The sequence below is a fragment of the Symphodus melops genome (assembly GCF_947650265.1).
Source record: "Symphodus melops genome assembly, chromosome: 17".
Classification (NCBI taxonomy): Eukaryota; Metazoa; Chordata; class Actinopteri; order Labriformes; family Labridae; genus Symphodus; species Symphodus melops.
Window position 1 is genome coordinate 5,975,342 of NC_136707.1, and position 25,033 is coordinate 6,000,374.

General features: G+C 40.7%; 3 protein-coding genes across 4 annotated transcripts; all 3 read left to right on the forward strand.

The window, feature by feature from the left end:
- Positions 1–597: 597 nt before the first annotated feature.
- On the forward strand, positions 598–5,132 carry cdipt (CDP-diacylglycerol--inositol 3-phosphatidyltransferase (phosphatidylinositol synthase)). Its single transcript, XM_079365896.1, has 6 exons — positions 598–813; positions 1,815–1,949; positions 2,156–2,309; positions 2,627–2,708; positions 2,795–2,876; positions 2,988–5,132. Exons 1-6 carry the CDS (start codon positions 771–773, stop codon positions 3,128–3,130), a joined length of 639 nt encoding a protein of 212 aa, XP_079222022.1. The 5' UTR covers positions 598–770; the 3' UTR covers positions 3,131–5,132.
- A 109-nt stretch (positions 5,133–5,241) lies between these two features.
- On the forward strand, positions 5,242–14,479 carry maza (MYC-associated zinc finger protein a (purine-binding transcription factor)). Of its 2 annotated transcripts, none has more exons than XM_079365892.1 (8): positions 5,242–7,493; positions 8,613–8,763; positions 9,478–9,881; positions 10,599–10,855; positions 11,220–11,283; positions 11,832–12,003; positions 12,590–13,033; positions 13,646–14,479. In XM_079365892.1, exons 1-7 carry the CDS (start codon positions 7,461–7,463, stop codon positions 12,913–12,915), a joined length of 1,407 nt encoding a protein of 468 aa, XP_079222018.1. In that variant the 5' UTR covers positions 5,242–7,460; the 3' UTR covers positions 12,916–13,033; positions 13,646–14,479. The 2 variants fall into 2 exon arrangements, with proteins under 2 accessions (XP_079222018.1, XP_079222019.1); XM_079365893.1 differs by having other exon boundaries at positions 9,478–9,878.
- Positions 14,480–14,545: 66 nt separating this feature from the next.
- nlk1 (nemo-like kinase, type 1) lies at positions 14,546–24,651 on the forward strand. The gene is made up of 12 exons (XM_079365891.1): positions 14,546–15,273; positions 15,506–15,923; positions 16,335–16,464; positions 16,560–16,615; positions 16,955–17,061; positions 17,858–17,943; positions 18,211–18,420; positions 18,546–18,647; positions 19,375–19,461; positions 19,562–19,760; positions 19,850–19,943; positions 20,605–24,651. Exons 2-12 carry the CDS (start codon positions 15,616–15,618, stop codon positions 20,651–20,653), a joined length of 1,428 nt encoding a protein of 475 aa, XP_079222017.1. The 5' UTR covers positions 14,546–15,273; positions 15,506–15,615; the 3' UTR covers positions 20,654–24,651.
- Positions 24,652–25,033: the final 382 nt, after the last annotated feature.

Sequence of the window (25,033 nt, forward strand, 5' to 3'; positions counted from 1 at the left end):
ACTTTTCCGGCTGTTTCTGATGGGATGTATTATTAAAGGGAAAGCACCGTGGCGCTCGCATGACGTCAGGACGCGACCGATTTGGTCGCTCATGTTATCAAGCTAGAAAAATCAATCAACTCAAACCGGAAACAACAGTAAACCTGTCTTTATATATTTTTTTAAAAAAAACCTTCGATGGTTGACATTCAATGTAATTAAAAACTGACAATTTCCTGTGACAGTATTTGAATACTGTACAAAAAAATGCAATGTGTTATGTTAAAAATGTAATTAAAGCAGGCTTTTGTAACAACATTTCGGTATCACTTCTAAATATCAATGAATGGACACTAATTAAGAATTGAGTGTAAATTAATGAAGAATATTAGAAGTTAGGCAGCAGCTCTTTACATTGATGAAGCTGAGTTGTTTTGCTATATATAATAGTTTAATTGGCAATGGAAAATGCAATTAAAGACAATTTTGTGTTTGTTGTGTATGTTTTAAGAATACGCTGGGTTAGATTTTTTTATATGAAAAACATAATCGGCGTCAGATCAGCAGCCATGCAGCGCTTTTATTCTGAAAACAAACCGGAAACGAGGTGTCGTTGTTGTTGCTGACTCATAACCGTAACAAGCGCTCGACAGGAAGCTGCCAGGAAGTCATCGCTTGACAAGATTTCATTGTAGCTTGTAGTAACTTGTCTTTAGATAACTGTAACACGCAGTGGGCTGAATCAAAAAAAGGACGGAGTGTGTCAAACAAATACTCTATAATTCTCAAAGATGGCGCAGGAAAACATCTTTCTCTTCATCCCCAATTTGATCGGTGAGTTTCTAACCGTCTCTGTCAACATGTACAGCTAGCTTGGCTTTTGACAAAACACAAAACTGATGCCACTGAAAACAGTGTCCGTCTCATAAACATGAACTATATGACAGAATATCACATTTTCTATCTATTTACCTTTACATATTGTGTCTATTCGCAAACACATTTTTTTCAGTCATTTCTCAGTTGTGAAATGTTAAATCTGTTCAGACCAAAGACCTCTCTCTCTCTCCAAGGAATAAGCGTTTGTTGGGTTTGTGTCACAAATAATGGTGGAAATGCCCACCATTGTGAATTGTTTGTGTCAGATTCAGATTCTTTATTTTCTTATAAGGGGAAGTTTGCAGCAGGAGCACACAGAAGAACAAGAAATATGAGGACAGCATCACTGTAAAAGATACCAAAGCCAAACCAAAGCACATTAAAAACAAATCAGACAACAAAATATAAAAGCAAATAAAATAACATTTGTCAAGAGCTCATAGCGAAAGGAGAATACCTCCCAAGTCATTAAAGTACAAAGTTGAGGTGTGCAAAAGGAGCAACCAAAGGGCTAATAGTTTTTAACATATTCATTGCATTTGGTACAATTGTTACAGGTGCTTTAAACAACGACCTGAGGGTTAAAGGTCAAAGTCACCTTGAAGTGAGTGATCTGAGATCACAAGTATGGCCTTAGCTTTCCCCACGACCTGCAGGTTATACAAAGTCAAAAAACCTCACCTGACACCTCCCTGAAATCCTGCTGGTTGATCTTTTTTTTATTTCTCAAGTCTATGCTTGTTGGACAAGTTCAGGCTTTCATACCATGCAGCATGCAAACACTTCAATCAAATAAATAAAAAAACAGTCATCATGTCAGACTGAAACTGTGTTTACCAGTTGTACAACTTATTCACCTGGTTTCTAACAATGTACCTGTGTTAAAGCATATTTAAAATGTACAACCATCATGTGTTTCTGTAATTGGTTCTGCATGTCCTGCTCTCTGTCTGCAGGTTATGCCCGGATTGTGTTGGCCCTGCTGTCATTCTACCTGATGCCCTGCTGTCCATGGTCAGCTTCCTTCTGCTACATGCTCAGTGCCCTGCTTGACTCTTTTGATGGTCACGCTGCACGAGCGTACAACCAGAGTATGTATCACACAGGACCACACACCCACTTTATTTATAAAAGCTCAGGGAGCTTTTATAAATAAAGTGGGTGTGTGGGCTAAAATGAAACATTATGGTCACAAAACGGTGCCTGCCAGTCAGAAGTAGTCTAGCACCAAATAATCCCTTTCTTTAAAGTCTATTTTACTCCAAATGGGACATAAATCTGGTCTTCTTTCTTTCAGGCACAAAGTTTGGAGCCATGTTGGACATGCTAACAGACCGCTGTGCCACCATGTGTCTGCTGGTGAACCTGTCTCTCATCTATCCGTCCTACACCTTCCTGTTTCAGCTCAGTATGTGTCTTGACATCGCCAGCCACTGGCTGCATCTGCACAGGTACGTCATCATCACAGAGAACAGTCCCCTCCTCTTTCAGCAGGGGCCCGTGTGGGAGAGGACATAGAAGGTGTTGCCTACTTTATTTTGTGGGTGAGAAACCAGGGAGTTGGATCATATTAATCCAAATAAAACTTCTCTGAAAGGTAGTTTAGTGGAGAGCTGCTGCTGAAAGTTAAATCCCCTCTATGCTGCCCTCCCTCTAATACACAAAAAGTTTTGTTTTCATCCAGCAAAGTAACAACCTCTATTAATTGAAATAAGCGCTTTATTCTGCCATCACCATTGTTTTTATTCTTTGGTTTCTGTTTACTCAGCTCTACAATACAAGGATCAACCAGTCACAAGACCATCGACCTCTCAGGCAACCCGATTCTCCGTCTGTACTACACATCAAAGGTGAGAAAACACACACACACACACACACACACACAAAGACTGTATTTTTTCTTTGAATCTAATGCAGCAGTGTTGATCTCCTGCAGCCGGTGCTGTTTGTGATGTGCTCTGGGAACGAGCTCTTCTTCTGCCTCCTCTACCTCCTCCATCACATCGAGGAACCAGCCGGTCAGTCTCCTCCTCCTCCCTTCCTTAATGAACACCTTAGGAGCCTTCGCTAACATCCACACACTACACAACGTTGAAGTGCTGAGCAGTGCTACATTGTTTCTCCTGCAGGCTGGGTGTACTGGCTGCTGGCTCTCTGCGGGATCATCAGCCTGCTGAAGGCGGCCATCAGCGTCGTGCACCTCATCACAGCCTCCCAGAACATGGCTGCCCTGGACGAGGCTGAGCGAGAGCAAAGCAGGAAGACGCAGTGAGGGAGGACAGAGAGCTTCAGCAACAGATGCAACACTTAATTACTTTGTGTCATTTTATCAGATACAGTAAACTCGAGTACGGTGACTTAAATAACACGCGCAACCAGCAGAAAGAAAGAACAGTTTTATGACCAAATGTCACGTTTAAATTCCAAAACAAGACAGGTGTGCGTCTGAAAGGTACATCCTTTACAGTTTCAAAGTTTCTCCTGTAGTTTATTTATTTTACAAGCAAACAATTATGGTTAAAGCTTATAACACATTCTGATTTCTTTTATTTGAAATCAAGATTGAATGGATACATATTGTGGGTACAGAAAAATATAGGACATTCAGATTGTCTGACAACATGACAGAGAAGATCCCTAAAGAGAATGTTAGGTTGTCAAAAAATATGAGCCAATAAGTAGGTTAAAAAAGCAACCTTTAAGATCTATATCAGAAACATAATGAGCATTAACTGCTTACTCTTTGTAGCATTTTTTATTTTTTTTAATCATCATTAGCAATAACTGATTAGAGCTCTGGAGTTAAATAGTCACATTGTTTGCTTGGGGAATAAATCAGTAAAACTTAGTACACAGTGAAGCCAACAGTTTGGTATCTGAAGTAGAAATGAATGAAAAAGACTATCAACTGTTTGAAGGCATGTTACAGTTACAGAATATTCAAACAAACGTTAACAAGTCTCTTCTGGCTCTAAATCTACCTGAATTCCATATTATTTCAGGTAATTTTTACTTTTGGTAAATTTCCTTGTCCTTGGTGATACACTGACCAAAAAAAAGAGATGAAGCTTTCAGTTTATGCAGACGACTCCCTTTTAGTCAGGTTAAAGAAAAATCACAGACTTTTACTCAGAAATGAAAAAACCTCTTTCCTTTCAAAGCACTGGGTAATGAGAGCTTACATATTCCTTTTGTGACCCTAAGGCCACTGTTTTTGCTCTTATTATAATTATTAATTTCTTAAGATTCCAGCTTTTATTTTGGTGTTGGTTGAATGGCAATCATTACTTATTTGATATTTCAGCTGTTGTTTCTTTGTGGTAGAAGAGACCTGCTCCTGTTTAGTCTGCTTAGAAACGGAGCGTGCAGGTTCTAAGTTATGCTTCACGTGAAGAGCACCAAGTATTGTTTGTTTTGCATTGTATATTTTAGAGTCTCTGACCATGTTTGTGCTGATTATGGACCACTGTATGCCAAGTTTCAATGCAGAATGTGATAAAAAAAAAAAGTGTGGCAAAAACAAATATTTTCTTGTTTTAGATGGATAAGATATTAAAGAATGTATTGTTAAAAAGACCTTTTGTCTATTCAGACTTTAGCAAAGCCAAGTGTAATACTATATCCATTGTTGTTATTTAAGTATTTGATGGGGCTGTCAAATTACATCTTTGATCGCAGTTAATTGTAAAGATTTCAATAGTTTATCTTGATAAATCAAAGTTTTGAACTTTTTTTTTTTTTCGAATTCTGATATTTTGCATTCAAAAACTAAAATGGGGGAGGGGGGGGCGTATTTTGATTATTATTTTTTTTACAACCTTAAGCTGAAAGTACTTTACTTGCCATTTGAATTCAACTCTGCTTCTATTTTGATATACAACATGACTCTTCTTGTAGATGGAAGGTTTTATCGTTAACTTATCCACAGAAAAAAAACTTGTTTCGGATCCAAAACTAAATGAAAACAGTTGTGATATATTTGATGTCATACGGTGGATATGACTTCTGACTCTTAGAGCTGTCACAAAGGTTTCTAAAGTGAAATGAGACGTTCATAGATGCAGCAGTCATTCTTTTCCATCTGTACGACTACAGGGAGACACTGCGGAGGCCTATCGGCAGCATGCGATGAAGAAAATCATGCATTCATTTCAGACAATTAATTGTGATGAACTAGTAAGCTGACGGCCCTTGTATTTGATGGTTATTTAGTTTGGAGTGTGGCTGATTTAAAGTAACTCAAACTAGAAACTAAATAAAGACAATGAAAAACAGAGTTGTTTCTTTTTAGCTATGTCTGACTTTATTCCTGGAAAATCTAATATTTGTTTTCCCCCTAAATCAGGCCTTAGATTACTCATCAATATGAGTGCACGGAGAACCTGAAAGTTTCTGCAAAGCTGAAACTATTTTCTGTTGATTATCTGCTATTGTGAGTATAATTGAAAATGTGAAGTTGAATTAAAGTTTCCATTTTCACCGCACATACTCCCCTTTTTATTGAAAACTCTTTTCAGACAATTAACTATTCATTTTATAATCTTAACGCCAACACTAAAGGATAAGCTTGTGTTGGTTGATAGGGCTTCTTTTGTCTTTAACACATCTGGAACGTATAGGATGTGTTGCCAATTTAGGGCAGCCAGTGACCATGGTCGACCTTACAGAAACGAAATGATGCACAAAAGAATAAGAAGAAAGGCACAGAGAAATGCAGACGCTTGGACTGAAAACATTTTAATGTATTAATTCAGGACTTTGTTTAATGTTTTATTCCACAGCAGGGGTGTTATCTATCACAGTTTACAGTTTTCATCTGACTTCAAAAGAAATAAAGCAATTTATACAAAACCTAAATGATGGAAAAGACAGTCAACAGCAAGGTTACATAAGATGCTAACATCATTCAACTGACAACAGATCTACTCTCTCTGAAGGACTCCAGAGGTATTACTCACTCACTGAAAAGACCCACAGACTCAGCATTGGTCCACCATGAGAACATACAATAGATGTGTTTCCAAAGATTAGATGCAGAATCTTATTTTAATTCAAACATTTCAGAGACAGAATTCTGTAATAAGCACTACAATCATGCATATTGAATATATTACCTGCATAAACAAAGGCAAGCTGCCATTACCAGTGCCCCCTCTCTGAATATTATAACGTTTAGATTTAATGAGCTCTAAATTTAAGAAATATTCCTATTCAACATATTTGTTGAATGTTCTTGTATTATTTGTATATCTGAACAAATTTCAGATTACATTATTTACATATTTGAAATACTACAGGTCTGTGATCTGAGATTAAACCTTCATAGGAGGTAAATGAGGTGGTGAACAAACATCTGGAATGACCTAAAAAAAACACAACAATGGACATCATGTTGTGCGTTTCTGTATGTCTTTTAAATGGACCTTGAGTCTTCCAAATAAATAAAAACTAAACGAAGCGTGCAAGAAGTTTGAGATTTGGTCATTTGGAGCTGGTACACATTTCTGTCCCGCTCATGAATGGACATGGTCATGTGTATTGAGGTTAAATCCAGCTGTTGCACTGCGCGCATCGTTACCTTTAAGATGGTCGGGGATAACGCCTTGAATAAGCCCAACACGACACCATTTTAGCCGAGAGTTTGCTGCGCCCGATACGCAAGGTCCGGGTCGTTCCGCTGCTTGTTTACAGATGGGATTCTGCTTTTTTTTCTTCTTTAAAGCAAAGAGGGAACATAAACGGCACAAGCTGATTCTATAAATGTCGGATTTCATTTTTTGTCGGCCTACCGAGAAGTGGCGGTGGCGGCGGGGGCGAGAGGGACGGCACGAGACGAGACGGGGTCCGCGAGGAGGGTGCACGCTCAAAATACTTTCCCTTTAAAGCAGAGAGGGACAGAGGGGGTGAAGAAGAGATAAAAAAAGAAAAGGAAGAAAGACAGTGAGGGAGGGAGGGCGAGAGGGAGTGAGAGAGAGGGAGAGAATTTGAAAAAAAGAGAAAGATGTCATCCTGTCGATTGAAACACCGAGGCGGAGCCATGGACCGCAGCCGACCAGGAGCGCTCTAGTTAGGGGACGTTCCGTACGCAACACCGAGGCTAAGGAGCCGACGCTGCGGCCTTTTTTTTTTGGAGCTATCGCAAATAAATGACTCTTGAGCAGCTGCTGACTATGATTAGCACGTTTCGACTACTCATCTTCTGTAAAGAAAATAATTTATATTTTGCATGCAGTTCCTGAAATTTTGTTACAGTAGACATAAGCAAATGATATTAAAATGCACCATTAAAGCAAGCATGATACCCACCATTTTGTCGCATTTACAAAATCATCTGGTCAGTGCCTGTATATTGCCAACAGAATACAACGAAAATTGATCAATCATAGCAACCTAATCACCATTTAGAGTCTGTGGATTTAGGCTGTCTATCGTCCGATGTGATCATACATTTCCATGGATTAACCCGGGCAGGTAGAGGAGCTGCGATACAGGCCTTAGGTTGTGTTTTCATAGCAGCAGTTGTTGCATTTCTTGGTGGGCTCCGTTGCCCCCTTCCCTCCCCTCGTTGATCCCTGGCTTGTTAGCTTCTATAAGGGTTCAGGATGGACACCTCCTGGAGTAATTTCCTCTTTCAGGTAAGTCTTAATTGATGCTTGAGGTGCTCTGTGGTTTAAGGTTTTTTAAAAGAGGAGGGAAGTGAGAGAGAGCGAGGGTGGGGGGTATTTTCTGCATGGGGTTAAATAGAGAGGGAGGGGGTTTTATAAAGGAGGAGGTCAGAGAAGGGTCAGGGTAAAGTTGGTTGCCTCCCAGATTGTACCCGGTTTAATCTAAATTTGAAAGTTTACCCTCCAATGTGTGGTGCAGTTTACCATTTTAGAATTGCAATATTATCCATTGGTTCCTCTCCTTATGATTTAAAGCCATACAGTTGGCATTTTGGCAAATGCCATCTTGTTTTTTTTAAGCAAGAGATGCTCATATTACAAAGAGAAGGAGGATACATATTGCTTTGTTGGTAAATGGGTTGCCATGGTAGCAAATTGTCAGTCACAGGGCGTTTATGACCAAAAGCATAATCTGCTGTCCATTATCTGCTTAAAAGCACCATGTTTTACTAAAGAAAAACATAATAGCAAATTGAAGAAGACTTATTACTTGCAATTTGGACAATAAAGTCAGGTAATAAATCTAATGAGAAGACAGTTGCAAACAATGCAGGTTTAAGCAGTTCAGCATTGGCTACATTTTTAACACTTAATACCTACACCTAATTTTACACAACAAACGATAAAAATGTATGTGTCGAAGTTAAATGCTAAGGGTACTAACTCACACTTTCTATATATAACAATAAATCATCAAAACAGGCTGTCTGCTGCATAAAAATAATCGGCCAATACCAACAATGTGCCAATTTGCGTCCCTAGCTAAAATATAATATAAACCATATGTAAACAACCCAGGCTCCATGTTATTTTACAGTTGCATTTTACATTTACATTTACATTACGTTACACAACACAACACAAAACTCATTTGACAGGAAAACAGTATAAAGACACTATGAACAATTAACAACAGAAGCTAAAACCAGAGAATATTTCAGTTTTGCTTGACAAAAGAATCTAATTAGTTTCTCTCAAACCTATCCCAAATCTATTTATTAATACTAAAAAGGATAAAGGATTGAAGACTATGTTCAGTTTGCTAGATTGTGAACTAAAGGCTAATCATAAATGTGTTTCTGTCTGTAGACGCAGTCGACTCAGAGCCAGCCTGAGACACCCCTTCAGTCCGAGCTGCTGCCTGAGCTGACCGGCGCCACTCAGAGTCCTCCAGCAGAGCACATTGTGACGCCACCATCCACCGTCGACACTGCTGCCCTGAGCGAGGAGCCTTTACCTGGTGAGAGGGGTCTCACTGCAGGGTACACTGATTAACAGAGTCTCCAGAGGGTTGGCATGGGCCACCCTTTAAATCAGATTTTCCATACCAGGGGAGCACCCATCGATCCTAATCTATTGCTGCTGACTGCCATTTGAAGGTGGAATACTTATGTCCACGTTATGCTTTTTGTTGCGGAATGTTTGGACGACGTTATTCCTCCCAATAGCCATCAACAATGAGGTTGAACAGCCCTGTGTGTGTGTGTGCGCGCCAGAGTGTGTGTGTATGTGGAGCTCACATGTTGAGCTTCTTGCACTCCTCTCTATGTTCTGCAACACACTGGGACACCGATATTACGCGGTTGTGGATGCAATGTATGGCTCCCAGACAGAGGAACATACATGTGGTATGCCGAAGTGGTGCTTGCTAGTGGAATAGTAAAGCACTGCAAAATGTTTAAAGCTTGTTTTTTATTAGCTAAATTACATCGAGCAAACAACCTGCATAGTCGTATTGCTTCAACAACCTCATACAACTGCTCCTCAGTTATTATGAATTGACTGAATGGAAATATATATTCTTTTTGGTTCCTGAAAGAAGTTTAGAAGATTTATGTATTTATAAATTCAACTCTTATGTGGGAAAATTGCCCCATATACTGAACTTTAACCTGACTGAAATTAAAAATAAAATCTTAATGTGATACTTTCCCCCTTCTGTTGTATCTTTCAGTCAAACCACTCACAAAGCCAAGTCGGCCGGCCCACATATGCGCTACATGCAACAAGGAGTTCAAGAACAGCTACAACCTGCGGCGGCACCAGTCGGTCCACACGGGCATCAAGATGAAGGACAGAGTCGCCCGGGAGAAGGAGGATGGAGGGAAGGTGGTGAGGGTGGAGAAGCAGACCATCCCTCTCTCCCTCCTCCAGCTCACTTTGCCCCCACAGCCTACCTCTCTCCCTCCTCCTCCCATCACCTCCATTGCCCCGGACAGCCTTACCCAGCCTGGTCAGCACGCCAACCAAGAGAGCCAGCCAATTTCTGTGTCCATTGCCCCGGCAACTGTAACCATGGCTGTGGCGCCTCAACCAATCCAGGCAGCTGTTGTTGTTGTTGGCTCCATGGAGCAGGTGGTGAGCTAAGTATAATATGTCATGTCAGATCACCATTAAAAAAATGTCTCTGTACCAGGAGGGTTTCTTTTTGGGCTAATACTCAAGAGTTTATAAGCTAATTATAACGCAATTCCAAACAAATGTCTGATTGGACAAAGTAATAAAGTCATGATAATTTGTTACCCAAAATCAAAGGTAAACCTTACCTTACCATTGATCATTCAAATGTAAAAGTTTCTTTGTGATGCTTCCTTTTTGTGCTGATGCTGAGAAAACCTTCTAGAGTTAACTCTTATCTTTTTACTGATCTGGACATTACGTATGTTGGCAGTATTTTCTGATGAAAATATCCTTTTTACTTGCTTCATAACACCTTATTTCTCATCCTCATAACATCAAGAATTACTGCCATAAAAATATAGTAAACAAAGGTGTTAATTGCCTTGTCTGACACTGAACTGATGGCAGTGAGGACAAGCATTTTTGGTCATTTTTGTTCCAGTAGATTATATAGAGGCCTCAGTCTGTTTCAAAACCAGCTAAAAACTCCATTGGTAAAGAGGACATGTGGTTTCTTAACATAGTCCTTGGTAAATACCGCTCTCTGTATGACTGTAACATTAACTGGTTAAATTGGAAACCATGACCTAGCCTTGACCAAGATGAAAGTTTTGTCTGACTATCTCAGCTGACGGTTACACAGAGCCTCATAGCATCTCTGCTGCTGTTCTTTAGAACCCAAACCCCAATCCCAGTCCCAACACCAACCAGGTGCGGAAGAACCATGCCTGCGAGGCCTGTGGCAAGGCCTTCAGAGATGTTTACCACCTCAACCGTCATCGTCTGTCACACTCGGACGAGAAGCCGTACTCCTGCCCAATCTGCCAGCAGCGTTTCAAGAGGAAAGACAGGATGAGCTATCACGTGCGCTCACACCAAGGTGGCGTGGAGAAACCGTACATCTGTCCTCACTGCGCCAAGGCCTTCTCCAGGTACAAACTCAGAAGCATGCCCTTTAAATGTTTGTATATTTTATTTCACCACACAGTCTTATAAGGGATATCTGATCTTTTTTAGCCTGGACCCTTTTTTAAAAACTTATTTTGTGATCACAACAACTAGTAGATAACAAACTCAGTAACACCTCGTGGCAGCGATAAACCGGCCACTCATTTGCTCTGCAAGTTAAAAACAACAAATACAGTATTCTTTTTCCTGCCTTTACAGCCTAGAAAATGTGAACTATTTTCCAGACTCCAGGCTTAAATAGATTGTTATTACCCCTTAAAGTAATACTCATTATACATGCAAAGACAAAACATCTTGATTGTTTGTTGTTTATCTGTTTATTTGCAGACCAGACCACCTCAACAGCCACGTTCGACAAGTACACTCTACAGAGAGACCGTTCAAGTGCACGGTAACATTTCATTTTTCTGTTTACTTGAGTTCAATTTATACAGTTTGGTGAATGGGTATGGGTATGGTGGCAGAGGAATTGGTGCAAGAAAGACTCATGGAGGAGAGACCTGAAACAGTTTCCAATCCAGGTGTGTGTGAATCATTGCTCTGTATAATCATGGTGTGTTCAAAATACTTTTAAAACTGATGCTATTAAGGTATAATATGTCAGTATTTTCTATTTATACAGTTTGGTGAATGATATAAACCATGACACACAAACCAAGATTATTTTTATAATCTGAACTTGTTTATCACAGTTACCAGGGTGTTAGTAATAATACATGTTATTTGAGGAATTGATTTTCAAAATAAAAAGATAAAGATGGTCATGTGTTTATTCAAACTGATTAAACTTTTACAATGTTTTTTTCTGTTCAGTAAAGCTTTTTGTAATCTAGCAATTGATTGTCGACAGAACACCAGTACAGTGTTAGATGACTTCCCTGTTTTCTGTCTCCTCTCATAACTTAAAGTATCTGTATATGTGGTCCTCATGTTTTCCAGACGTGCACGTCAGCGTTTGCTACACGAGATCGTCTCCGCGCCCACCTGATCCGGCACGAGGAGAAGGTGCCATGTCACATCTGTGGGAAGCTGCTCTCTGCTGCGTACATCACTGATCACATGAGGGTCCACAACCAGTCGCAACACCACCAATGCCACCTGTGCAACCGCAGTAAGACACAGGATACCCTTACAAAATCATTCCAGTTAAATTCATTCAACTAAAGCTGTGCTGTAAGAACAAGGCTTCTCTGTAGGGTTTGTCTGTATCCTTCCTTGGTGGTTGTCAGACACTCATAATAACAATCTGATTGTGTCAGTTGTCAATCACTGGACCTTCAAGTTTTTCCCCCAGGATTACATTGAAGCCATTACAGCCTATTCACAGTTGCCAGAAGTCACTGTGAACTTAACTAATTGCAAACTTTTTGTACGTACAGTATATGTCAATGAAGGACCCAGCTTTAAAAGCATTAGGAATCTCCTTCTATGACTTTATTTACTTTGATGCTCTTTACCACTGTAATTACAGCATAACTCACACTGCAGTATAAGATTTATTAATGATTACAAACGGGGAAATGTCCACAATTTCTAAGTTTGGAGTCACTGCAGTACATTATCATATATATTAGGTTCTGTAATTTAAACAAAATAATAACAATAATATAATTAATAGTAATTAACATTGTTTCTTTACTAGAATAGGCTGAACATGGTGAATTTTTATTAATAAATATGTTGTGCTTGTCTTCCAGGCTTCACCACTCTCACTTATCTGCGTGTCCACGCTCAGAAGCACCATGGCCAGGAGTGGAAGGAGAGTGGCGGGGCACGGGGTAGCTTCGGCGGGACCGGGCCTGGCGGGGTGCTGCACTGCCAACTGTGTGGTGTTCAGTGCAAGACAGCCACACAGCTCCAGGGTCACATGGGCACTCACGCCAACCAGGGTGACCCCAATCCTGACCCAACAAGCACAGGTCCAGTGGGAACCACGAGTGTGGCTGTTACTGTGTCCAGTGCTAGCACAGTGGGACTGCTGGTAACTGACTGCTCCAGTATTGCCCCCCAGCCCCATAGCTAGCACGCTGGGAGGGTTGGGGGTGGGGGGATGGGGCGGGGAATGGGTATGGGTATGGTGGCAGAGGAATTGGTGCAAGAAAGACTCATGGAGGAGAGACCTGAAACAGTTTCCAATCCAGGTGTGTGTGAATCATTGCTCTGTATAATCATGGTGTGTTCAAAATACTTTTAAAACTGATGCTATTAAGGTATAATATGTCAGTATTTTCAGATGTTTCAGGTGTAAATCCTGGCAAACTCTTCCACTCTACACAGCCTTTAGTGTCTCTGGAAACTATCTGATAAATGTCCTCAAATAATGTTACTAAGTCACTGGTTCCCAACCCACAAATCAGTTATTTGTACATACTTCCCACCTGAAATCATTGGTTGTATCCAGATTTGTTGGGCTCCACAATAAATAAAAAAAGGCTACTAACATGGGATACGATTTGCTTTTATGTTGATTGACGTGTGCGCACTGTTTAAAAAATCATGTGACTGTAATAAGCTGAAATGTATTGGTTTCAAGTTTCTTAATACAATACCTCTTTTGAGGGTTAATGAACCAATTCCAAATGTATTACAGCCACTGTATATCAAAATTGTGCTCGAAAGTTACCCTTCAGACCACTGGAATCTGTATCTATTATTAGAAAGAACCGCTAAGTGTATGTTCAAACACTATTTAACTATTTAAACAAACAACAACAACTATAAAATTAACAGTGTTCTCTTTCTTTTTATAACAGACTGCCAGAAGTGACCATATAGAGTGTCAGAAAGCTGTCAAGGACCTTCTCAGCCTTGCTCACGGGGTTTCACGAGGCCTTTCTGGACCTTTTTCTTGTTTTTTTGTGAAGCCGCGCACCATCGGCAGTGTGAAACAGATCACCAACTGTGAACACTGACAGACTGTTGGCTACGTGTTGCATACTCAGAGAAAAGACTGTGGACAAGACTAATAGGAAACCTCTGCTCATTAATTAGAGAAGAAAGATGATGTGTATTTTTTATTAATATGGCTTAGCAATTACCTATCTCTATTTGCCATGATGTCATTGTTTTGATTTCATCTTTCTTGCACAGCCTGTCATGATTTTGTAAAGCTGTTGCTGTTTTGATCATTTATACTCCATATCAGTGTTTGTTTTATGATGGGGACCGAAGCACCTGGACTTTACATTAACATGATTAATCTCAGCACACCCTCATAATTTATGACAAAACAGTCTCCAGTTTGCCTTTTTCTTACTATTTGAAGAGGGGGGAAAGCATTCTCACACAGCATAGGATGTTTAAGATGGGCCATCATGTAAATACAATTTCAGTAGCTGATAAAGGCAAACTAATAATTGTTTGTGTATATTCCCCATGAACACTGAATGTGCATAACTTTGTCTGCTTCACATGATGTTTGCTCTTACTCTGGATGCTGATTTCTAATTCTTTAAAAAAAGGTAAATTGCCATGTAATTTGTAGCTACTTTTGGTGACATATTTTTGTGGCTGTGCATATTGATTGTACCCAGTGCATAGTGCATAGCGCCTCGTTACTACTGTATTAAAAAAAGCAGTAAAATGCACGTCTGTATCCTTGATATGAGGGATTTTCTGCTCATGTGATTGTGACATGAAGCACCACACAGCTAAGTAAATGTTAGCATTGTTTTACAGCAGTGAAGAGCCTCGACCCTCCCCCACCCGGCTCCATCAGCTCCTCCTACTTCACAAGCTAGCCAGCTTTAGCTGTTGCTGAAGCTGTTAAAATCGACCTGGAAATCCAGCTGGATTAAATGCACACACCGCTGGATGAGACTCATTCGTCGCTATAACCGGAAAAAAAGCTGCCTATATTGGGTCGCTTGCTCTCAGGGGGAATTACGGCGAAATGGAGAGCTAGCGAGCAGACCAGAGCTAGCCACAAGCTAGCTGGTCGGCTACATCACACAGCTAGCTCCACCGACGAGCATCAAACTCTGAAACTAACATATCTGCCATCGCCTTCTTAAATCAGCGAGTTTGGTGTGTGTTAGTATGATTAAATCATAAAGGCAGCAGCTCGTGTAAATGTGTAAAATATGTAGGTCAAAGAAACCGACCAACGACAGTTAAATGGGTCATAGATTACTTCGAACAGCTGGTTAGCAGGAAAGCTAACCCAACGCCAAGGGATTTTTTTTTAAAAATTATTTCTCATTTTTAAATTGAAAAAGTAATAACGTTAACACATCCGTTTATACGAGTGATATTTACACTGCATTTTTGGTGGCAGGCATAATAATCGGCTTAAAGATCTTTTTTTATTCCACATTTTGGACTCGTTGTCCATCTTTGCTGATTGTAAAGCTAAGCTAACCGAGCAGTTCTACTAAACCAGGTAAGTGAAGCAAACAAAGATGATTTAGCTCCTTAAAGAAAGCATTAGTGATGTGTTTTTTATTATTTTAAAGCCACATCCAGACGCTTGTGAGCTACGTCGTTACCACTTTCTTCATTTTAATGAGCGTGTTTGTGAAAGCAGTGTCAACAAGGCTGGTTCGTCTTTATTACGTTTTTTTTCTTTTTTTTAATCAATCACATCTACATGTCCTCTTTCTCTGCGCATACAGGAAGCTGGATGATAATGCTGACTGAGACGCCGTATTTCCTCCACACCTAGCCGAGAAGCAGCTCTCTTTCTCTCTCGGAGTTTCAGGGGGTTTGAGTTGGTGAGAGGAGGATGGCGTTTCACGGCGCAGGCCGGCAGACCGTTTGTGGAGACTTGTTTCCGGGCTCCGAGCTGGGCCACAAGTACTTCTGTGTCAACACTTCATGCGGAGCCCCATCCACGGGCCTCAGCGCTACACCCTGCCTGACTGGACCCACCGCCCCTGCAGGGACCCCTCGACACCCCACAGCCCTCGGAGGTAGTACAGGCGGCGGCGCAGCGGTGCCTCAGCCCTACAGTAACCCGGCCAGCGAGGTGCCCAGTCCGCCAGAGATGGAGCCGGACCGCCCGATCGGTTATGGCGCATTTGGCGTTGTCTGGTAAAGATGATTCCAGTGGTTTTGCACGTTTTTACTAATAATGATGCTCGCCCTAAAGTTATGCATCAAACTGATCCCCATGTCGTTCTTAATAAATGTAGCATTATTGTTGGATCTCAGCCAGTATAATTTAGCTGATCAATTCTGTTACACATACTGTTTCAAATACAGACGTGTTCTTTCAAACGTTAGATGTATTTTGACAACACATGAGGCAAATAAAATGCCTGTTGAAATTAAGAAAGGGTGTTGTCACATAGTTTGTCTGACAGGGCCTTCTCCAACAGCAGAGTTTAACCTCATCTTAGCACTGTCAGCAGCACATGCAGCTGACAATCGTCTTATCTTATGTTTTATATAACACTCCAGTGATTTATGTTTGGAGGCTAACCTACCTGTGATTCCTTGCAGGTCTGTTACAGATCCACGCGACGGTCGCAAGGTGGCTTTGAAAAAGATGCCCAATGTCTTCCAGAACCTGGTCTCCTGTAAGAGGGTTTTCAGAGAGCTGCGGATGCTGTGCTTCTTCAAACATGACAATGTAATGATGAGACTAAAGGGGGGGAGAAGGGGGAGTTAAAGACAATTCACAGGTTTTGGAGAACAGAGGGCTAACTCAATTTTCTTTTTGTGCAGGTCTTGTCAGCACTGGACATCTTGCAGCCTCCTCAAATCGACTGCTTTGAGGAAATGTATCCTTTCAGAATTCATACAAAACTGAGTCAAGTCTCTGTCTTTTAATATAATAACATCCTCGCACCTTCTGCCCCAGTTTCTCCGCTTTTAATTGTCCCTGTCATGTCCTCCTTTTTAATAATTTAGCCACTGCTCATCTCTGGTCTAAATCTAGCTTCTCTCTGTAGATGTGAATAATTAAACCTTCTGCTGCACATTTTTCTTTCGTTTCTGTTTTGTTGACAATGTTTTACCAGACCTGTGCTCAAAGATGCACCGTGATTGTGTAGGCAGTGCAAGGTCAGGCTGTGCGTGAGCTCTGGTTTTTCCTTGACTTCCACCCCCCCCTTTGGCAGCTACGTGATAACAGAACTGATGCAGAGCGACCTGCACAAAGTGATCGTGTCTCCTCAGCCTCTCACCACCGACCACATCAAGGTCTTCCTCTATCAGATCCTCCGAGGTGAGCGGACACTAGTAATCGAAACACCGCACAGATCTAACGGTTATTATGTTGTTGGGAGAAACATACATATAGCTTTCTGCAATTTATTCCAGCTAATTCAAACTTTATTTGAAGGTCACACTTTCGTACAAAGAATTTCAAAAGTAATTTATGAAACAAATTGAAAAAAGTTGTTAATCAATAACTCGTACTAAATCATCTAACATCTGTAAAATGGAATAGGAGTTTCTTGTATAGTTTATAGTACGTAGTAATAGCTATTTTTGAGTGTGGTTCCTTTTACTATTTTCATTAATGATTCATCTTCTACTATGGTTTTATATCTTTTACAAAATAAGTTGACATGTGAGCAGTGCAGTTTCCAAGAGACATAAGCTGAAACACATTTTTTGATTTTACGTTTAATAGACGAGTCACAAAATCTTCATCAAAGGTTAAGATCCAGGCGTGCCAGTGTAGCTCAGTTTGTAGAGCGTGCGACTATCAAGTCTACAGTCACGGTCACTGTTTGGATGAAGATACTCCTCTTTCCCCATCACATTGTTTTTATTCAATCCTATCGTTAAAAGCAAGAAGGCCCCAAAACGAATGAAAGTTTAGATGCAGCCAATTATCCCTAAGAGCCTCGTTATAAAACAAATCCAGTGCACAGATTTTTTTCTTCTTTTTTTTTGGTTTGAGACATTGTTGTTCACCTTTTGACATACATTGTACAAACATGCACAGTACAAAAGCTCAGGTTTATTGCAGAATGCAGGACACTGAAGACATGAAATGTTGTTGTGTTGCTCAGGTTTGAAGTACTTGCACTCGGCTGGGATCCTGCACAGAGACATCAAACCTGGAAACCTGCTGGTCAACAGCAACTGCTTACTGAAGGTAAGAAACCGTCTCACGCAAGTAGTGCTTTTTTTTTTTGCTTTTTTTTTAACTTTGCAGCGGCATCAGCATGTGTCGCATGCAGAAACACAAATAATATAGACTCAATATGAAAACATTTCTCACTTTAGTATAAGGGGAGTGCAGAATAATCTGAACTACTATTCCTCATGAATCAAAGTCTGAAAACAACCACAATACTAACTAGTCTTGAAGTTTGTACAGAAGAATCCAGCAGTGTCTTTGAAAACGTTTTCTTCTGATAAGATTTGCGACTTCGGCTTGGCACGGGTGGAGGAGCCTGACCCGTCGCGTCACATGACCCAGGAGGTTGTGACGCAGTACTACAGAGCTCCAGAGGTGCTGATGGGATGCCGACACTACGGCTCAGCCATCGACGTCTGGTCAGTGGGGTGCATCTTTGCCGAGCTGCTGGGACGACGCATCCTCTTCCAGGCTCAAAGCCCGATCCAACAGGTGACTTTATCCGGCCTTCTAGAGCTCCACATTTTCAATCTGATATGAAGTGTTCTAGTTCTTTAGTGCTTTTACTGTTTGGCACTTTCTTTAAACCACTTGTCCTGTCTCGTGTCCCGGTCCAGCTTGATCTGATCACAGACCTGCTTGGAACTCCGCCTCTCTCTGCGCTGTCCTCTGCCTGTGAAGGCGCTCGAGCCCACATCCTGAGGGGGCCGCACAAACCAGTACGTATCTGTGTGGCCAGTCCACACTCGCCGTCCACCAGCACCAACAAAAAACAACGAACATGTCTTAATATTTAACAGAAGTTTAAAAAGTTTTAAAATCGGCTTAGTGTGTCTGTATATGTCTGGCTTTAACATGGTCAGAGATATGAGAAATTATTTTAGGTGTCAGGAAGAATTTAAAGTTAATCTGCAGAAGATTAAAATAAATGTATCAGACAATAAAGCCAAATAATTCATGAGGTGGATGGGTCAAATAAATGAGAAACATTTAGGTAAAAAAATTAAAGTTGATTACTGTATTTTTGGCCACCAGGGGGCAGTTAGTTCTCGTACAGGTTTGGCTTCTTTATCAATCAAGAGGCAAACGCAGCTTAGAGTCAGTCAAACTACGGGGTAACTTCAGGGCAATTGTTATGATTGATGTACTGAACTCAAACATGTTTGTGGTGAATGTTTTTGAAAGCTCAAGTGTTTTAAACTTCCTTTAAGTCTGCTCCTTAAACTCATTTTGCAGATTAGCTAAGATCAGTGTTTTCCTTTTTTCTTTGTATTTAAAATATAGATTTTTGCTGTGTCAAATCGTGTTTAAAAAAAAAAAGAAGAAGAAGACATAAGATATAATGTGAACAGTCATATTTGGCTGATGTACAGTATCTTTAAGTAACAACTGTTTATAAATACAAATATTTTCATTGAAACTTATGAAAGTGTTTGTTTTGCTCAGCCGTCACTGTCCGTGCTCTACATGCTGTCTGATGGAGCCACACACGAGGCGGTGCACCTGCTCTGTCGGATGCTCGTCTTTGATCCGGTGAGTTCACACAGAAGAGACATCTGGCTTTTCACTGTTTGTCCCGATAAATGTTTCTGGATCAGGACAGCGACTCTATATGTCACCCTTCTCTGTGCAGGCTAAGCGGATTTCCGGCAGTGATGCCCTCTCTCACCCCTATCTGGACGAGGGCCGTCTGCGCTATCACACCTGTATGTGTCAGTGCTGCTACTCTGTCCCCAGTGGCCGAGTTTACACCAGGGACTTTGAGCCAGTTGCAGAGCGGCCGTTCAGCCACAGCTACGAAAACAGTCTCCTGTCAGTGTGGCAGGGAAAAGGTACCTAGCTCTCCAACTCCACTTGCACCCACCGTGAGTGTTACTGAGCGATTAGAAAGTCTGATTGTGCCTCTCTGTCCCAACATCAGAGTTAATCCATCGCTTCATTACGGAGCACCAGCAGGGGAAACGAGTTCCGCTGTGCATCAACCCTCAGAGTGCTGCCTTCAAGACCTTCATCAGGTGAGGAGGAGGAGGAGGAGCAGCTCATCACTCGGCTTCTTGTCTTTTTTTAGTTCCAGGTTCCTTTTTTATGAAGTCCACTATGTGCACGTAGTATATTACTAAACATGCTTCCTCTTTTAGCATGTGAAAAAAAAAGTTCCTGCCCATCACATCCCTGATTATTATAACTACACATAGCAGTGAGCTAATATGACAACATTGCCATCCACAGTTAAAAGCTAAAGCTACAGCATTACTACCCACAGCAGAAAGTGACATTAAAACAGTAAGCTAACAATAACACATTACTAGCCTCAGTTTTATTTTACATACATATTACTGTTTGTTAATTGTGTGTTTAATATCAGACTTTTCTACATAGAGAGCACAGGTTACTAAAGTCAGATTCTTGTATGTGTGAGCATACCTGGCTGATTCTGCGCTGTCAACAGTATCAGACGTTCTTTATTTCTTAATGTCAAATTGCTTTACTGAGTGTGTTGATGAGGAATTAATTTTTTAACTCTTTTTGTAAATGTATTATTTCCTGAACATTTGTGTTTTTACACTTTCTGGAAATGCTGAACAATTGATCTGTACGATACTGAAGAACTTCTACTTAACCTGACAGACGAATGTTAGCTGCTCTGAGTCTGAAACTTTCTTTTCGGGTCCGCAGGTCGACCGCGTGGCACTCCTCCAAGGTTTCTAGGAAAGAGGAGAGATGAGCTGTCCTCTTGGTGGAGCGTCAGCAGTTTGATTTTTCATGGTCCGGGACATCTGAAAATACACAAGCGTTTGGGTCTCTATCTTTTTTTTTTTGTGTTCGCGTGGCGGGGAAACAAACCCACCCCACCATAACGGAGGAAAAACAAAACTCATCTGAGCTCCTCCTACAAAAAAAAAAAAAAAAAACTTCTCCGTTTCCCCCCCTGCAAATCTAAAAGAAACTACTGCTCAACTTTTTGGACGACCCAGACAGCTGATGCCTGAGGCTTTTTTTTTCCGGTGCTGAATTTGAAAGAAATGCTGCTGAAGTGAGGAGGAATAAGAGAAGGAAATAAGTGAACTTGGTACGAGACTGGATTTTCCATCTATGTTCGTAGAGACGTAAGGAAATAATGATTTTAATTGTTTGGTAGAGTGGTTGCTTAGTTGATATTTGAATTCATTCCAGCCCTGTGCAATATGGTTTAATTAGAAGAAATACACACACTTGGCATCCTCACTTGCCAATCGGACTCTTTTGGGCTCTTGCTGTACCACCAGGTTACCGGATCAGTGTGTCACGAGCTCTCGCACGGAAACCCGCCAAACAACACCACCACGTCGACCGCCAAAAACCTCCAAGGTTTTCTCTTTTGTTTCTCTGTGAATCCGGGCTGCATAACAAACACATCACTCACTGTGGGTTTTTTTGGGTTTTTTTGCGACAATAATGCAATCTAACAGATGTAGCAGGTCTCAACCACAGTCCCAGTTCTTCACTGTTTCTCAGCTTTGATGTCTTTTTTTTTTTTTTTTCTCTAATCGCAGCTTGGAGGTTAAGGTTTCGTCTTAGTATCAATGTTGTTCGGACACCTCAAAGGGGAATTCCTGTATTATGAAACGTAGTCGGAGTTTGTTATACATATTCCGGGGTCTAAATGATCAATGGGTACAAATGCTTCCAGTCTGCAGCGGTGACACGGCCGCAATGGCCTCAACATAATTCTCCAAGTGTCAGCTCAATACATCCACTTTTAAGTGCTGTTTTTCTGTGACTGAGCGAACCAGACCGTGATCCGAGATGAGTCATTTAGACGGAAACATCTTTAAAGTTTAGGCCTGCTCTAAGAGAGGATGAGAAAGTTTAATCAGGATACAAAGCTGAACACGAAGGCATTCCCCTCTGATTGATTCTTAAAACCCTCACAAACGAAAGACGCCAAACTATTTTGCTTTTTTTTTTTTTTTTTTTTTTTTAATCTCCGGCCTGTGGAGATGGAAACCAGTCTTTGTTACTTATTTGAGGAGCATTTTCTTTTCCCTGCTGACCTCAGCCTCCATGTTTTTTTCCTGTCAGAGGAGAGAAAGAGGAAACTGCTTCCCTTTTTTTTATTTTATTTTTTCCCCCTAATTTATTGAGTGTTTGTTGAAGAGTGTGTGTCTCCGCCCTTATTAGTTTGAAGCGACCCTTCTCTGCGGTCTTAGTTACCTCAAGCCCTAGAAAGAGTGAACCAGAAAAGAAGTGACTTGTGAATATGTTTAAAGCAAAAACCCTCCTGTCACAACTTAGATGTCATTCCTCCAAATGCTCGTTTTTACCTCTGCGCTCGCTCCTCGTCTCTCGCCCCGCCGCTCAGAATCAGTGTGAGGTTTGGAGAGGACAGGGATATTGTCGCTGAAATGCTGCTGTTTTATTCTCTTTTTTTTCTTCTTCTTTGATTTGTAGTTCTTTCAGATCCTTTTTTGTAGTTTGAGGCTCGGTGACCTGTTTGTAAACAAAACAAACAAAAAAAAAAAGGTACAAAGCCTCATGAGGATGCACCAGTGTTGATCGTGTGTTTGCACGATCGCGGCTGATGACGAATAGTGGGACTATATCTGAAGAGATTTCTGTCCCATGTGGACACACAGACGGATCATGTCGTGGATCTTTTTTTTTTTCATGTCAAAAGTGCAGCGATACCAAAGGCAAGGAAATGAAGTTTCCTCCTTGATATCAAAGAAAATCATACTGATGGCGATCGTGAATCTCTGTCATCTCATCAGAACATTCTCCAGGTTGGTTTGCCTGCCGTCATGTTTTAGACCCGCGGAAATCTGCTGATTGATTATCTGTCACACTCTGTCTGGGCTGTTAGAAAATATTTGTCTCCACAATTAGAAATGTCACGTGCTCCCAGAAGCTGAGGTGACATCTTCATGTTGTTTTAAAGCGACAGCGCAAAGTGTGACGACGTGACTTTTTTGGTTTTCTCCAAAGTTCCAGATTTTTCTCCTGAAGAGCTGACCAATGTGAATCATGCAAATCCATGAACAAAAACAACATTTCACAGATTCTTCTGCCTCACAGGATTACTCAGATTCTTGATTAGGCTTCATGTGAAACTATCAGTATGATCCTTTGGTTCCTGGAGGATCTTGGATGTTGGGGCCTCTGTTTTGACTGCAGGAGCTGAAGTGACATCTCTGATCACACTTTGTTTTTTAAGCCTTCTTCTTTGTTGAAATCTCACAGAACACTTGTTGGTTCCTGTGGCTGCTCACTTCCTGGATTGTGTATACTATGTTTTTCTTTTTTTTCTCCTTGTACATGCCCTGGTCTGTTTCCTTTTTTTTTTTTTTTTTTTTTTTTTTTTTGTTAAACCCCTGAAACCTCAGCTCCTCTTCTACAGGAACACATAGCACGCCTCCCGTCGAGGCTGCCAGATTGACCTACCTTGTATATCTGCATGTGTATAGTTATTATCCCACGGAGAGCATTTTGGTTTGAATGCTGTGCAATGGTTCGGTTTGTCGACGATGACAAAAGCGTACATTTTGTGGTAATTTTTATTTAATTCATCTTTAGGAAGTGATTTTTATTAGAAGTTTTGTTTTTGTTTGTTGTGATCTAATTAGATGAAGCCAAAGAGTCGGAATAGAGTTCGATTGATTGTTCCCTAAAAATACAAGAAAAGTGAGCGAACCTCTGAGCGGCATTGTTTGGTTGCGATCGCATGACTACAAAATTGGTGACCTGAAAGAAAGTCGTGATGTGAATGTTTTTCTATGTGTAGTCCTCAAACTGTTAGATTTCATCAACATGCAGAATAAGTTCCCCGAAAACAAACGTTATCCGGTTTACCGTTTCACTGGTAACTCTCCTGCTGCGGATCTGCAGCTTTGTGGTAAGAAATGTTGTTGATCTTAAAGTATTTGTCCTGTTTGGATGCCTTTACAATCACTAAAGATCTCAACAATGCTGCCTCTACACCTTATACACACTTCTGAATTTTGATCCATCTGTGAAGTTACTTGGAAGAAAGAACTAAGCAGGACTCACTGAAGCAGCAGTTTTTTGAACATGTCAGTCTGTTAAACTGTCGACGTGTTTAATATGATATGATGTTTCAGTGACGTACACAAACTTTCTCCATAGCAGAAAACTGAAACAACAAATCCCCTCTTTGCAAAAGCTTCAACAACATTGAAAATAGTTCAGGTTAATTTTAGTTTCAAGTGTGCATGGAATTAATCACTATCAGATGAAAAGCTCAAACAAAGTTTGTGGAGTAATTTGACACTTTTTTTAGGGAACAATTACTCTTCACTTATTTCCCTTCTTGGACTTTTATTTGCTTTCTTTTTTTTGTTCTGCTGTTGTGTTTGTAGAGATCCTTCCAGATGAGAAATGGATTTTAAACTAGATGACCTGTTTAGTGTGTTTAGTTCAGCTGGCGAGTCTCACATTCAGCTCGTCTGTTCGGTGTGTTTAACGCTGGATGAGAACTGACGCAGAGCGTGTTGGACAAAACGGTCATCTGTAGAGATTAGACTTGTTTTTCTTCTATGAAAAGAAACTTGATGTTTTTATTATTCTAAATATGAAACTGATGTTTTGTCCTTGTTTTAGCATAAAGGTTTTTTGTTTTTGTTTTTTTGACCTGTGTTCCCAACAAATACTTGAATTTCTTAAAAAAAAAAAAGTTTAGCGTTAAAGTAGTGAATGATGAGATAAATAAATGGACACTGGATAATATATCTTCAGTCTGTTGTGAAGTCTTTGGATTGATGAGCTCAAATCAAGAAAGGAAGAGTCAGTGAGAGATGTTTGAATGTCCAAAAGAAACAGCTACAGCTTCTCATCTTTATGTAAAATACCATCTCCACTTTGAATTCATGCCACACAGCTTCATCACGTGAACAGACTTTCAGAGTTACAGGTCGGTGAATGTTAAGCAAGTCTCAGAGCTCCCCAAAACATGTCTAAGTTATTTTATCATGCCTATAGACTCCTCTATTTCAACACTGCTCAGCAGAGGCAGTTTCTGTGTCTGTAGCTTTAAATGCAAATGAACTGTATTTGGCCACAAGGAGTGGGCGACTCTGGCTTTCTCACTCCATGCCCTATTGTTTATGGT